The 15,118-nt window shown below is 42.1% G+C and overlaps 1 protein-coding gene across 4 annotated transcripts in view; it reads left to right on the forward strand.

Annotated features, from left to right (window-relative positions):
- Positions 1 to 14,237, forward strand: part of kcnc3b (potassium voltage-gated channel, Shaw-related subfamily, member 3b) — a 53,036-nt gene extending 38,799 nt beyond the window's left edge. For 2 of the 4 annotated variants that reach the window (XM_042082366.1, XM_042082367.1), the window contains one exon: positions 13,825 to 14,237. Coding sequence is in view for 3 of the 4 variants with exons in the window: in XM_042082367.1 (XP_041938301.1) it covers positions 13,825 to 13,838 (14 nt within the window). In the remaining variant the exon portion in view is untranslated. Of the gene's footprint in view, positions 1,687 to 8,434; positions 10,217 to 13,824 lie in introns of those variants that run through there. The other 2 variants (XM_042082364.1, XM_042082368.1) reach the window with 2 other exon arrangements.
- Positions 14,238 to 15,118: the final 881 nt, after the last annotated feature.

Genomic DNA, 15,118 nt, shown 5'->3' on the forward strand with positions numbered 1-15,118 from the left:
TTCTGCCCTGGTGACATTTGACCCTGAAGGACTGTTGAGCGCACACACACGTCGCACTCTGTTGTACACCCGCACGTTAGCGAAAACCCTTAGCCAAAAACTGCTGTTGTGGTTTTACACACACAGAAATGCAGTAATAATATACGTGCACCAGTGCTGTGCACCATAGAGAGTGTGCAGTGGAGTGGGTGCGACGTTGTGCTTTCGACTGTCGCTCCCGGGGTCAAAGTTCAGTAGGGGTCAGCGAAGCCCTTGAGGACGCGCGAATAGTACTCCCTGATCTGTGCCAAATCCGCCGACAGCAGCGGCGGGCGATTCACGTCGTCTGCGTTATGTTTCTGTCCTGCCAGTAGCCTCGCAGAGCGAGGGGGCACAAATCCCTCTCCAGCACGCTCAGCGACGCTCCACACTCCTTGCTCCATTAGGCAGTGACCCACGGGGCGAGAGAGAGAGAGAGCGAGAGTGAGAAAGAGAGTCTGCATCGCAAAACACATGAATTATTCTCCTGTGCACAACTGCTTACATGAAAATTGCTTTGTGTGTGTGTCTTTGTGTGGCATAATTACGGAGTACTATTCGCCCGACCTCCGAACAATGTGCTTTCTGTGCTTATTATAGCCCAAAGATTATGGGTCTCCTGTATTTGTTTTTGTGTATGTGTATATCTATATCTATATATTTCTGTATGTGAGCAAAACTCTGACACACTGACCGACACGTTGACAGACCTTTGGACGTACTCATTGACTGATTGACAGACAACCTCTGGCTGGGGGAAGGTAAGCCAGCCTTGCGCAGAAGTATCCCTCCCCAAGGATGCTTGGAACGGCTTCGGTTTGCCCTTACCAAGGTCTTTTGGAACAAAATCACTCTCCCTGTCCTGCTTCAAAACAAAAACGAGGGGCTTGAGTTGAGGCAGGGGAAAAAAGTATCCCTAAAAAAGCTCCTTCTCCAATCTGATCGTGCCTTGTTGTGAGCCACTTGAGGGTATTTCCTGTCAGAGAATTGGGCCCTTGCCCGCCCAGTGACCCAGCTCTGCCTTGCCTCTAACCTCAGTTTGGCAGACGCCCACTCCGCCTGGCACACTAGGCCTACTGATAGTGATACCATCCGTCTGAGGCCCTGGGCCTACCAAAAGGAAATTATGGGAGTCAGGTGGGTTATGGGGGGCATCACTCACTTTTAGCTTCTTCTACCCCTCCATGCTTCCTAACCCACCCACCCCATCACCACCACCACCACCCTTGGGGCATTGCACCACCACTATCCCAGTCAGCCAGCTGCCCCAGTGGTGGTGTGCTGAACTCACCACCTCTGGGTGGAGGGGAGGCTGACTGGTGTGACTGCATGGGCAGAGTTGAAGGGCACGGCCTCCCTCGCCCCCCTCGTGAGTTTTAAAGTGGGACCTGACCGTGCCAGTCTCCCTCTCTCTTCTGGCGCCATGTGGCTCTGAGCTGAGCTCTCTCGCTGTCTGTTTGTGTTCTGGCTGAAGTTTCTGGTTCTGGTGCTTGGTCCCTTTGGCCACTGCTCTCCCTCTCACCTTACAGGCACTTCTCTGTGTGGCCCTACTGTCCTGCTGCAGTGTGTGCATGGTTTAGGAAGAGTCGAGGGTCAAAATGGTCTTAGTTATTCACCCATATACTCCTTTATGATTTCCTTTTATCTCTCTCTCTCTATTTTCTTTAATCTGTTTCTATCACTTACTTTTGTTTCTTCTCTTCTTTAACACTTTCTTTGCCCTGCATTTTTGTTTCTGTCTTTCAGTCAAACTTTATGTCAATTTCTTTTTATCTGTACATCGTCAGATCTTCTGTTTTCTTTGTGCTTAGTTTGTACTCTGTTTGTGTGTGTGTGTGTGTGTGTGTTTGTTCATTTGTCAGTATGTACAGTTTGTATCGTATGGCCGGATTACTGGTACCATATTTCTTCTTCTTCTTGTCTGTGTATTAATATATAATATATTCCGGCCCCCTCTGTTCAACTCAAGACCATAAGACTCAACATGAGAGCGTGCTGTTCCCTGGCAAACCCTGTGAAGATATGCAGTAAAGAGCATATCAGTCTGAAGCTAATGTGGCTTGAATGGCTAATAGCTTGTAGCTAAAGTAGTTCCTGTACTTGATTTTTCCCCTTTAATTTATGGCACTTAAGCTATCTGTGTATCTAATGTGCGCTGTAGCATCATGTCCTCTCTGTGCAGTCAGTAATGCGCTAAATGTAGTTAATGTACCTTTGTGGCTTATAGAGTTCCCTTAGCTGGCGCCACGAATGTAGCTAGCTTGTAAAGTCAGTTTAAGAGTGCTGATTCTCTTTCTCCTCCCCTCACCCGGGTCTGTTGTAACAGTAAGAAGAACAAATCAATAAGTACAGTTGAGAATTCATAATCACTCACATCCAGTTTGTTTCTCTCACATTATGTCCCTTCTGACCATCATCTGAGGTTGCCATCAGACACAAATCATGAACAACAAACTTCATTGACACACATATTATGTGAATGCATTATGCATTTAAAATGCTGTGTCATGGTTTGTGGACATGTGCTCCAGCATCAGGCTTCAGTGCACTCTGATGGGTAACCTCTGCAGTCGGAGTGTCTCTGTTTTCCTCCATGTTCTTGTGTTCGTGCTGCGCTGTCTTCTCCTGTTCTGTCCTCCTGTTCTGTCCTGTTCTGTCCTCCAAGATGACCTCGCCCATTTTCTTTTTTCTTGCCATTTGTCTTGCTGGCATGACCTTTTAACCTCACAGTTTGTGAATATATGTTTGTGTGTGTGTGTGTGTGTGTGTGTGTGTGTGTGTGTGTGTGTGTGTGTGTGTGTGTGTGTGTGTGTGTGTGTATGTATATGTATGCGTCTCCTTAACCATTCAGTGATCTATGTGCATTTCCATGGCAACCAGCACTGCAAATATTTGCACCAGGGATTTATGCATTTTACGAGTGGTGCAGGAGACATTTGTCCTCAGGCTAAATTTGGGCTAGCAGGCCACCATATGGGTCTCAAAGCTCATGTATCTGTCACCAAAGAGGCCCTATTGAACTGCTGAGCAGAGGCTTTGTGTTATGGTCAACACCAAATCAATAGACTTAATTGTGGGTAATACAAGCTGGGTCTGACTTTAACAGCCAATTGATCCCATGCAGCCATATGCAACAGTATGAGGGTTTAGTCAAGAGTTGAAAATAGAGGCAATGTCTAGCGGATGTACTCATGTATCTTCCATAGTGTTGACAGAAGTAGGACACAACTTCCGACAAACATTCTGCAGTGCACTCGTAAACAGTTTGTCTTCTACACAGTAGTGGCTAACATGTTAACATCAGGCCTTTTCATAGGACAGAGGGATTGTACCCATCACCTCAGCTCATAGAAGTGTAGTTCAATACTCATCTATGTGAAGTTCTGAGGCAATGTCCCTCCTAATAAAACCTGGTTGGAATATTTGCATTCTATCTCTCTCTCTCTCTGTACTTTTCTCTCTCTTTTTGTCTGTCTCTGCTGTGCTGTCCATATTCATGTGTTGTCATCCTCACCACTGTGTGTTAACTAACACTCATTCTTCATCCCATCCCTAGGCCGCCACTGCAGTGCAAGCGTTTCTAATGTGTGACTGTAGGTAGGTATTAATCTCATAGCGTCTGCAATGTCTGACTGTAGGTAGGTAATTGTTTTCAAAGTGTATATTATGTGCTGTTTTTGTGGAGGTCCTTGTTATTATTTCCTAGTTTGGATTGTCATGTGTTCTTCCTGCAGTGTTGTTCTTGTGGTGTGTCGGTATCAGTATTGTATCAGTAGTGTGCAATCTGACTGTTGATATTTTTGATTCCAAACCCTCCTTGCATAAGATAGAAGTTATCAGAGGAGACAGGAAGCGAGTGGGAGGGAGAGATGGGGTGGGATCGGGAAATTACCACCAGTGGTCGGAATCGAACCTGGATCCCCATGGGCACTGAGACCCACCCAGATGTTGTGCTTGTGCCACGGCTCCCCCCACAATCCAACTATTTAATTTGATTGATGTTATTTTAATCCCAAATTATGAAGGAAATACAGTTGAGTGACAAGTGACAAGTGAACACGTAAAATCTATTGGTGCTGTAGGTCATCATCAGTAATTAGCAGTCAGAGATTTTCTGAATACTGCTGTGCTTTTAAAACATTCAAGCAATTAATTGCATTGCAGGTAATTCCGTGTTAAAATGTAACAGATGGCATTCCAGAAAGTACCAAGCTGTTTTTCTGCCACAGACCTATTTAACTCTCACACTTCTGGATATGGAACTTGTTATCATAACATGGATTAACTCAGTAGAGGAAGCAGTTTTGGTTTGGACTTGTCATTTCACACATTTTACTGGCCATACGGACAGCTTTTTTGTACATAGTTACACACAAGGCAGGTAGCAGGTTCCTCTGTGACTCCCTCTCTCTCCATCTCTCACTCTCTTGTTTCAACCTCTCTCTCTCTATCTCTCTGTCTCTCTCTCTCTCTCTCTTTCTCTCTCTCTCTCTCTCTCTCTCTCTCTCTCTTTCCAGCACATATCAGTCCGGGGCCTGTCATTGTGCTGTGATGAATAGCTTTTAGCCGCCGGAAAAAGGTTTACTGTAAGACCCTCATAAAGCGCTGTGGCCCTTACACATCAGTCACTTTAATAGTGTGAGAAGAACATCTGTAGATACAAGCACCGACTCGTCAGTATGGATATTTATGCTGATTTTTACTGTTTGCATCTAAGCAACAAGCAGCAATCTGCTTAAAACCCAAAGACGGTGCAGCAAGACTTGGCAGAAAGTAAGTGTTGTGATTAATTCAGCTCTAAAGCGCATAGGGGCTATTGATTCAAACTAATCATCTCGAAACGGCCCAGTATGACCTCATCGGCACGAGCCAGGCGAAACCTTCACGGGCCAACTTTGCTCTTGGAGGCCGCACTGAATTATTGAGCACTTAATCCAACAAATGTTCATTGTAATGGTGAGGGAGACCAAACACAAGACAAATGCACCTGGGCAGAGTGCTAAGCCTAATGGCATGATTTAATAGTGGAGTCCAGACGCGACACGTGAGTGGCTCCAAGGGGAAGGTCACATTGAGCGCAGGACAGACGCAGTAACACAAGTGTAGAATTTCTTTCATGCGTACACACTAAGAATAAGTGATTTGCCCCTTTGCACTTGAATTTTTTGTATAGAACTGTCTTGTTTGTATGTTAGTTTCATATTTGTTCATCTTTTTTCCAAAACACTAACAATTATGATAGTTGTAAAACTACTAGCTACACAAGAGCAGTATCTTAGTTAGATGCGTTAGATGCATTTTACGATTGCTCATTTATCTTTTTTTTTATTGTGTGTGTGTGTGTGTGTCTGTGTGTGTGTGTGTGTGTGTGTGTGTGTGTGTGTGTGTGTGTGTGTGTAGGAGGAGATGAGGTGAGCGTGAGTGTGTGTGTGTGTGTTTGTTCAGGTGAGATGGGGTGTTGTCTCACGCGCTCTATGTTGTCTCTCTCTTCAGGTTGTGTCATATCACGCGTTTGTATGTGGGCTTCTTCATTCCTACCTATTACACTCTTGACTTTGCACTCTACATATAATTTCCCTCAGTAAATCTTTGTAAATGTACTCATTTGCTTCTCTTCACTTACGTGATACAAGATGTACAAAGAGAGTAGAGTAAGAATAATGGACTAAAATCTAGCTTACTGTAGAGGGTAGGATGTAAAAAAAACAACTGAAAGTGTTGCCTTACCTTTGGTATTGGCACTAGATTTATGTTTTTGACTGACAGGTCCCATATCAGTGTATGAGAGTATCCATTTACTTTGTTTACGCTTTTGTAGGTTTTGTCTTTGCGGTGGGCACAAACACACATGTGCACACACATGTCCACATAAACACACCCACAAACACACAGTCACACACATACACTCACACAGAGTGTCACACACACATCCACACACATAGACACACACACACACACACACACACACACACACACAAACACAGACACACTGGCCAGGCTGAGTGGCCGCACGGAAATGCTTCATTAATATTGCAGACTACTGGCTTGTAGATAGTGCAGCGCTGCAAGAGGAGATGGGAGTGGGGAACAGGCAGGCACTTTTATTTATGGCCTGAGTGAGTGAGTGAGTGAGTGAGTGCTGTCCAATGCACTAGAGTCGGGAAGGGACAGCCATGGCACTCCTCACTCTGCTCCGAGGCTACGCGTCCACAAACGCAGGTCCAGTGCGGAGACGCTGGGAAGAAGAGGGGCCATGGAACAGTGGGAGTGGGAGTTGAAAGGGCCACGGGGGGGTTTGGTCCGCAGACAGGAGCTGATTCTGGGATTCTGGGTCTGGTGTGTATCCGTTCGCCCACTGTTCTGGTGTGCGATATGACGAGGGTGTTGTTAGTGAGAACAGCGGCCATTAAAAAAAAAAAGGTGCGTTAAGTGGCACAGCATGTTAGGACAGAGATAGAACAGTGTGTCAGTAATGAGGAGGAGCAGTGGTGAGAAAGAAGGAAAGTAGGTGGCTTGAAGCTGCCTAGCGATGTCCCACAGGAGGAATCCTTGCAGAGCTTTTTTTCCTCCGTAGATTTGAACCTCTCTTTAGTCCTCCACCTCATATTATAATTACAGCAGTCTGCAGAGTAGCAGGGGAATGAGGCCTTGGAGGACAGCCAAAATGGTGGACAGTGGAAGACTTTCTAAGGTAGAATTATGCTAGAGATATGAGAGGCCTTGTTGGATATAAACTCAAGTGCAATGTGAAGTAAATGTGCAAAGTAAATGTGAGGGTCCAGACTGTGACGCAGGGTGAATTCGATGAGGAGGCTTGCTGACTAGTGGCGCGGGTCACTGGTCCACCCAGAGGTGTGATGAGTTTAGAAGGCCGCCCAGGTTCCTTGGCATGTGTGCCGCCATTGCTGCTGCTGTTGTCATTGCCGTAGTAATCATAACGCGCACCAGATGTGACTCGCAACCATGGTGACTCAGCAGTGCGCGAAATAGCCCTGAAGCGTGTGTCATGTGATCCTCTCCTCGCCGCCAGCAGGAGCCTCCGTGTTTGCATGCTCGGCTGTGTCCTTACAGCGAATAGCCGCCCCCACAGAGACCTCTCCTTTTCAATCAGAGCTCATTCCAGCACATGGTGTCCCAGGTCTTTCTGACACTAAAGCACCTCTCCCAAAGAGAAAGAAATAGAGAGAAAGAGAGAGAGAGAGAGAGAGGGTGGGAGAAAAATAGAAGACATGGGTTCACATGTTGAAGGAATGACGCCACTGTTGTACTGCTTTACTAGAATCTTTTGCCACAAAGTCTGTATAAGTGTCATAAGTATGGCTTTCCTGGCAGGAATCAAATCAGCTGGGCTTCAGGTATACAGAAAAATAGCAGACTTCCTGTAGCATGGCCCTCTTGTGACTGGTTTATGCAGGCTCATTGGTAGAATGTTCTGGTAAAGTACCTTTACTGTTGTTGTTTGGCCTCTTAAAGTTGTCAGGGACTTAACTGTGTTTCACTTCCTGATGAAGTTTGATGGCACACATACGAACTGCAGAAGTTAAAATTCTGTCCATTCCCATTCAATTCATTATTTGACAGACACTAATCTGCTGGGGTTGGGGGTCAGGATAAGTAATAATTAGCAACTCATTAAGCTTAAATGACATATGCTCTCAAGTGGCAACTAGGTCGTCCCTGACAACCTTATGCTGTCCAGTCCCTGGCGAGGGAAAGTGTAGTCCTGTGTGTGTATCTGTTGCTTCTGTCCTCTATGTCCTGGTTTCAGTCTCGACCGTTGCTCATCCACTGATTGGCTGAAACCCCTGTGTTCCGTCTGAACATTCCATTTAGCTTAGCGGCACTCGCTAATGTCGCCGGTGTCTTTGACAACTTCCTGCTCACGACAGGTGCTTCATTCAAACAGTGGAGATGTGTGGATGTCTCAGTATCTGACTACAAAGGAGTCTATATGTGTTCTGTGAAGGAATTGAAAAACTGTATAACATTTCATAACTCGCATTTTCTTGTTTTGTCCTGTCCTGTGTCTGTGTGTGTGTCTCTGTCTCTCTGTCTATGTCTATCCTTTATGTGTCTTTTATCACCTTATGACATTTCATTTTCTCATTTTGTTTGCTTTTTTGTGTGATGAAACCATTTTTTCATTATCTACATTGTGTGTTTTTTTTTCCCTAATCACTTTACAACTTCAATGTAATCTACATTTAACCTCTAAACTGTCTATGCTCATTCTATCACCATCAATCAATTATGAACCCATTTTAAAACAATAACTTTACATCTTCATTACTCAAAAACAACTAATCTCACCCACTCTAAACCTGTCTTGCCTTAAATCCCACCCCGAAAACAAATTTGATCGTTCAAACGATCCATCAACCTATCAATCAATCAATCAATCGACCTTCTTGTGTAGCGACGGGCTACGAGAAATCTCGCAGCCTGAACAACATATCAGGAATGGCGGGGTCATCCTTACGCCTGGCCCCCATCACGAGCACGCCCTTTGACCCCTACGAGGCCCCCGGACCTCTGCGCCGTTGCCGCTCCCCCATCCCCTCCATTTTGTAACAGGAAGAGACTTAACACGTGAAGGAGTGGGACACTAGGACATAACACTGCAAGGCCGGGGGCGCACGGGCGAGGCGAGGCGACTCCTCCTCTAACACGTAGCAATAACCCAATCTGAACCTGAACGGACACAATTGGACCATTAGAATTTGTGAATATATGGTTTAAGATGCATGCATTTGGTGTTGGGGTTAAGTAAAAGGGGTAAAAAAGTAGTTAGCTTCAAGGAAAAGACAGACTGACAGAGATAAAGTGAGAGATTGATATATGCTCAGAGGATGGGAGAAGATAATGACATGATGGAGGTTAAATATACTGACTTCAGAAATATTCAAAAAATGTATGCACACTTAATCAATAAGATGTTTCCCTACTGTTTGTGAGTAGAAGTATTCCCCCCCTGTGCTTACTTTGCCATATCTTGGTGTATACATGGTTTAGTTACAGAGAGGTCACGCACACATATGAATAGCATTACTCTTCCATACAGCCAAAGAGAGAACATAACAATTTAACGTTTAAAAGTAACCTTTTACCGATAGTTGTTTTTGCACTCTAACAAAAGTAAAACAAACATAGAATAGGGCTTTACATTCATAATGCATTCTCACTCTTGAAATAGTACCATTTAACTAAAAGCCCCAGCCTAAAAAATTAAGAGTTCATGGTTTTGTGATTTGATACATTTTTATACAAAACTAAAACATGGCTACAGCTTGGTGGTTTGAGAAAAAGGAATTTGTGACTATTCATTAACATGTTTTTTTTTTTTAGTGGGGCTTGCCTTTTCTCAGGATTTCATGTAGGCCTATCTCTAATGATGTCATCTTTACTAACATCTACCCAGCCTCCATTTAAGAGATTATAAACGTATGCATTATGGAACTAGCAAAAACATGGTAGAGATGTGTTGCTATTTCATCATGTTGTATTCGAAACAACTTTACTGACAACCAGAGATCTGCCCTCTGTCAGAGTAATCTGCCTCAACAACATCGCTGTATTAGTAAAATATATAATACTCTACCTTCCCAGTTTGAAGCAGGACGTTACACTGGTCACAAGTGGCTTTTAGGTTGAACGGTTAAAACTGAAGAGTGAGATTGTATGGGCATTCAACACATGCCTCACTTGTCAACATGTTTCAGATATATTTGACCAATTTATGTGACAGTCAAATGCACTTTATTTATACATGCTAACTACCATTACAACACAATCTCTCAGTTATAAAAGTGTATGCAATTGCCATCATGCTAGTATTAGTATTATGTAAGTCATTAAGTCCATCATGTTTTAATCATCAATGTTTGACAACGAACTATGGCAAACAGTTGTGTGAAATGATGATGGGTTATAGATATTGCTCAGTATATGTCATTATCTGTCACTAATGTGAGCACTTTACTGAAAGTTCAGGTCAGGTTGCTAACATGCTCAAATACGCTTGCATGTGTAGATGTGCAGTGGTTGGTGCGGTGGTTCCGATCACTACCTTTAGAACCATGGCAAAATATTAAAGTCTTCATTTGAAGCATTACGATCATCCTCATGATCATCATCCACATTATCTTCATCATTATCATCACTACGAATGCTGTTCCTAACTTTGAAGTTAATGTTTAGATTTAAGTCATCTGTTTAATTCATAGTATATATGAATATAATATAGTATTATATACTAGTACAGTATTATATAATACTGTACGGTATATTGTATTTTCAAGTCTTTTTCCACATTTACATTTGTTGTTCTCTCATTTTCAAATATATGTGTGAATGCCTAGATAATCACCACAAACTAATACTTTGTGTGCTGACTGAAGAGCCTATTTTAGTGTAGATTAATGTCAAAGAACACGTGTGTCTGAATCATGGCACACTGGTGGGCAATGCTAACCTGACTCTCGCCAGATGAATTTCGTTCCGCTTAGCTCCGCCTAGCTTCACTCACATCCATCTGGGACCTCTTCCGTTGAGAGTGATTTCAGCACGAGATTGTATGGTGGAGCCAATCAGGACGCAGGGCGGGAGTTTCATAGATGTGACATAGTGTAGAAGCGACTGTGGGACTGTTATCAGCGTCACGGGTTGGCTTCAATGTGAGTGGTTGAAGTAGCACGTCAATAGATGACGGACAAGTGGCTTATCCAATCATATGCAAGCATTTTTTGATTAGGCCCAGCCTTCTGAAGCAACACTTCAATGGATTGATCCCAGATGGATGAGTGGAGCTAGGCGGAACGAAATTCATCTGGCGAGAGTCAGGTTAGGGCAATGCTGGGGTATCACTGAATCTTGTCATTTTTGATCATCTGTTTCATTAGCGACATTGACTTACCGTACCCAACTATGTTTCAAGAATGTGCAGAAAACCGTATGGGTTATGCAAAGTTACAGACTAGTGAATGCTAATACTATAATTAACATTAACATATGCAAACATGTGTGCAATATTTTCATTTACGATGGAGACACCTCATATGAAGATACTTTGTCTGTAAATATCTGTGTGTGCAATATATATTTTTAATCTAAAAGAAAGAAAGAAAGAAAGAAGGAAAGCTGTGTTCGCATCCTTTATGCAGCATCTCTGTTAACTGATCACTCGATTTTAAGATTGTATGTGTAGGAACTCAAGATAATTTCTTGTTTTGATGTCTTGTCTTTGCTGGTGTGTATGTCTCATTGTTTTCCAATGGCATAGATGTGTTAGAAAGACATATTGTTTTTATTCTTAAAAACATTACTTTGTACTCTAGGGTTTCATTTGTATATGATATATACGTATGTTCGTACAAACCGTGTTTACTTTCCTTTGAGATTTTTTTTTTCTTAATGAGACTCCATTCTGTTTGTTGTCAAAAGGACAAGTGCTTCCCAAAAATTAAATTGAGCCATTTATGACAAACATGCTTCCATTGAATTGCTGAATAATTATAATAAATTACTGAAATATCATGATAGTTCAAATAATGAAAAAGAAAGCTTGCAATAATCACAAATCTGACAGGCTGGGGAAATACTGTACATCTGGTCTTGGTCTGTATTCTGCTTGAAAATCAGCAAAAGTAGCAAACTAGTAGACCAGCTCAGTGCTCAGAGGAGCCATTTTGTTTTAAACATGGCATCTCTGTGGAGACCACAAATGGTCTCTTACGCACTCTAAGATCAGAGTAACAGGTTTCATTCAGCTGGGTAGAAATATCCCTGACTCTAGATACTGTGACGAGCTGCTTTAGATGCACTGTATGGTTATTGTGTTTTATTTTCATGATTTTCTGATTTGTTTCACCTTAGTTGTAAGGACCATTTGTCACTGATTACTGGTGAATAACATAGTTAGATCTTTAGATCTGTGTTTTTTTCTATCTTTTTGCTATTTGTGAACATGTGGTAGGCGTCCACATCTTAAATGTGTTGTCACTGTAGTTTAAATCTGTTGGACAAAAATAAATACTACAACTTTGATTTTAAAAAGTAGAGAATAGTTGACTCAACCCAACATGGAGTGTAATCCAGTACCTTCCTTCTAGAACACTCTGAGAGAATTAAAACATTTTTGCCCTCTGTGAGGCTACTCGAGCAACATTGTCACTTCTAGAAACCCATGGAAGCGCTAGCTAGATTTACCTAGCTACTGTACACCTGCAAAGCCAAGCTTGATACTGTAGAATAAGTGTTAAACGATTCATATGTACATAACTGTATCTATACATGTGAATATTCATTAAAAAGAGCTGAAATATGTTTCTTTCACTCATGGTGCTTGGGCAGGGCTGGGTTTTGGGGGGGTCAATTTGTGTGTTTTCTATTTGTCAAATTTCCTGTTTATTTGTTTGTGTTTATTTTATTTGTTCATTCCTTATTTTGATTTTAAAAATGTTTCGGTGAAATTATTTTATGGCAGCTAGTATTAGACGTTTACTGTGTGACTGACATTTTTAATGTCAGTTCATGTTTGTATGTGCTCCATTGTGCCCATGTTGGTCTCTGTGTTTGTTGTTTGTGTGGTTCTGCATGTTACATGTCGTGTTGTAGATATTGTATTGTGTTGCCCCTTACAAGCATTTCAGCATACAGAATATGCACACACCGGTACAGTGCACTGACACACACGCACACACACACACACACTCTTTCGTTTTCAAAGTTAATTTACATTGTGTGCTTCTTTTTTACAATCACCTCTTTGCGTTTGATGCATGCACTTTTCACTTTTCTGACTGAAAAAGTCAACATTAGGTGGTTACAATATAGAATTGAAACACTGAACCCTCTGATTACACATAGTTAACATCCATTCACACACGTTTAATTGTTATGTTTAGAGTCTTACACATATAGTGGATAATTCCATCAGCTGACAATCAAAATTATAGTTAATTTCTTCAGTCATCCTGGTGCCTTACATAAACATCAGTACTTCAATAGGTATATCAATAATATCAATAGCTATAATGTATTAAGGCCAATGTGACTTCTATCACTAAAATGACAGATCTGTCAACAGCGTTAACTTAAGCAGCCAGCTGCAGGTAAAGCCCCTTCCCAACCTTCTTCCTTTACCAACTAAAGCTCATAAGTTTCCTTTTGTCTTTGACACTCACAGCTTATTGCTGTGGCTTGTAGTTCTTAGTGTCCGTATACCAAATGTATAGTCCCATATTGTCAAAGCAGTTGTGTGTACGGACATGCAGTGGACGGACTGCTGTTCTCCATATCCTGCACCCTACACTGACCGGCCTGATTGTTTACATGGGTTTGATAGTTGACATGGGCCTCCAGCCTTAGCCTATACTGCTTCTCCAGGCGTGGAGCTGTATGTACACACTGGCCCTGCAGGAATGAAGTACAGCAGGCCTGTCACCACCACTCCACTCCACTCTCTTGATAATGGTAGAAATGTTGAAATTATTTAATAATGACGTTCAGTCAAGATTAATATGTTGTTAATTGCATGTGTGCTACAATTGGAGTCTATTTTTTTTTTTATTACTGTTAATGACTTCACTGAAGCCATTTTGGAGAGAGAGGCTTCATCAGATTTCTATTGTCCACTATACCAGTAGTGAAATCTGATGTTACCAAAACATGTCTTTTTATGCCCAGTTTTATTTCCACAGAAAAAAATATAATTACTTGAACTACAGTTAACAGCTTTGGAAACTGTATAACTGTGATATCTGACATTGACCAACTTACTAACAAATGTTTTCTCTCTCTGTTTTTCAGTGTTAAGTTTCTAGCATTTAGCAGTTGTCTAGCAAGGAGACGGTGAGCGATTTTAACCCGTGTTAGCTGACGGGATGCATCAGCCAGATGTGACATATGACGAGAGTGGGCGTAGCAAGAGGAAGTGACCCGGAAAACAAAAAGAGAAACAAAAAAGATATCTGAATCTCCATGTGGCCGGATCTTCACATGGTAACCAAAGCAACCTCACGGAACTCCGGAACACTTTTTGTCAATGGATTGACTGGTTACTTTGACAACAAACTTATCTTTGCACTGACACCTACAGAGTGAAAGACTCTTAAAAAAAGAAAAGACAAAATAACAAGCGGGGAAAAAATTTAAAAAAGCATTCCAAAACATGACCTGTCTGTTATTTAGTGGACTTACTGGCTCCTGTGAGTCAAGTGAAAATTTGAATCTCAACAAAGAACATGGGACCATGACGAACAAACTATGTAGCACCTCTGCTAACACACTGTAGCATTTGTTGGCTGGGAAAAATATGTTGACAGGTGACTTTTTGTCTTTTTGGACCATTTGCACAGACTGACTTTAACGATGAACTTGGTAAACATGTCATCCCAACTGTCATTCTAAAATGCAGACACAAACACACATACACACGCACACACACTTATATTATTATTATAAGGCTACAAATTGAATCAAAGCCAACTACAGAAAAATATGATCCCCTATGATCTCCAGTTAAATTAATTCAATAGAACATTCACTGTCAATAAGATAGTCCAGATATTTCTTACTTTTATGAAAACAATAGTTAGTATCTATTACTGATCCACATTGAAGGGAACTGGATTATCTCACCAGTTATTCAGTCTTCCATTGGTTTGCATCCGAGGCAACAGCAAATCAAGCTCAACCTGCCAAAGCCCTCAGCCAATCAAGCTCAACCTGCCAAAGCCCTCAGCCAATAAAGCCCGCCCTGCCAAATCCTTAAGGATGTGAGTGACCAAATGAAGTACATCGTAAACACAGGACCAAGCGAACACTTTCTTTCTGTGTTATGCCCTCAAAGGTCCTCCGACAACAACGACAACAAAAAAAAAGCTATTGAGATTTTCCAGCGTTTTCTGCCTTTCCCCTTATACATCACTTCATAACAGAGCCCAGAGAGGACCTGCTGTTACCTGAGTGAGTTTGTCCTCTCTGCTGCAGACTGTATGATGAAGATGACTGAGCACACACAGAGAGAAAGAGAGAGAGAGTGGTCTCTTCCTATAACTTTGCTATGTATGGGCAAGTGAGGCTTATTGGTTACATTGTTGTG

This window comes from Alosa sapidissima, chromosome 24, assembly GCF_018492685.1.
Source record: "Alosa sapidissima isolate fAloSap1 chromosome 24, fAloSap1.pri, whole genome shotgun sequence".
Taxonomy (NCBI): Eukaryota; Metazoa; Chordata; class Actinopteri; order Clupeiformes; family Clupeidae; genus Alosa; species Alosa sapidissima.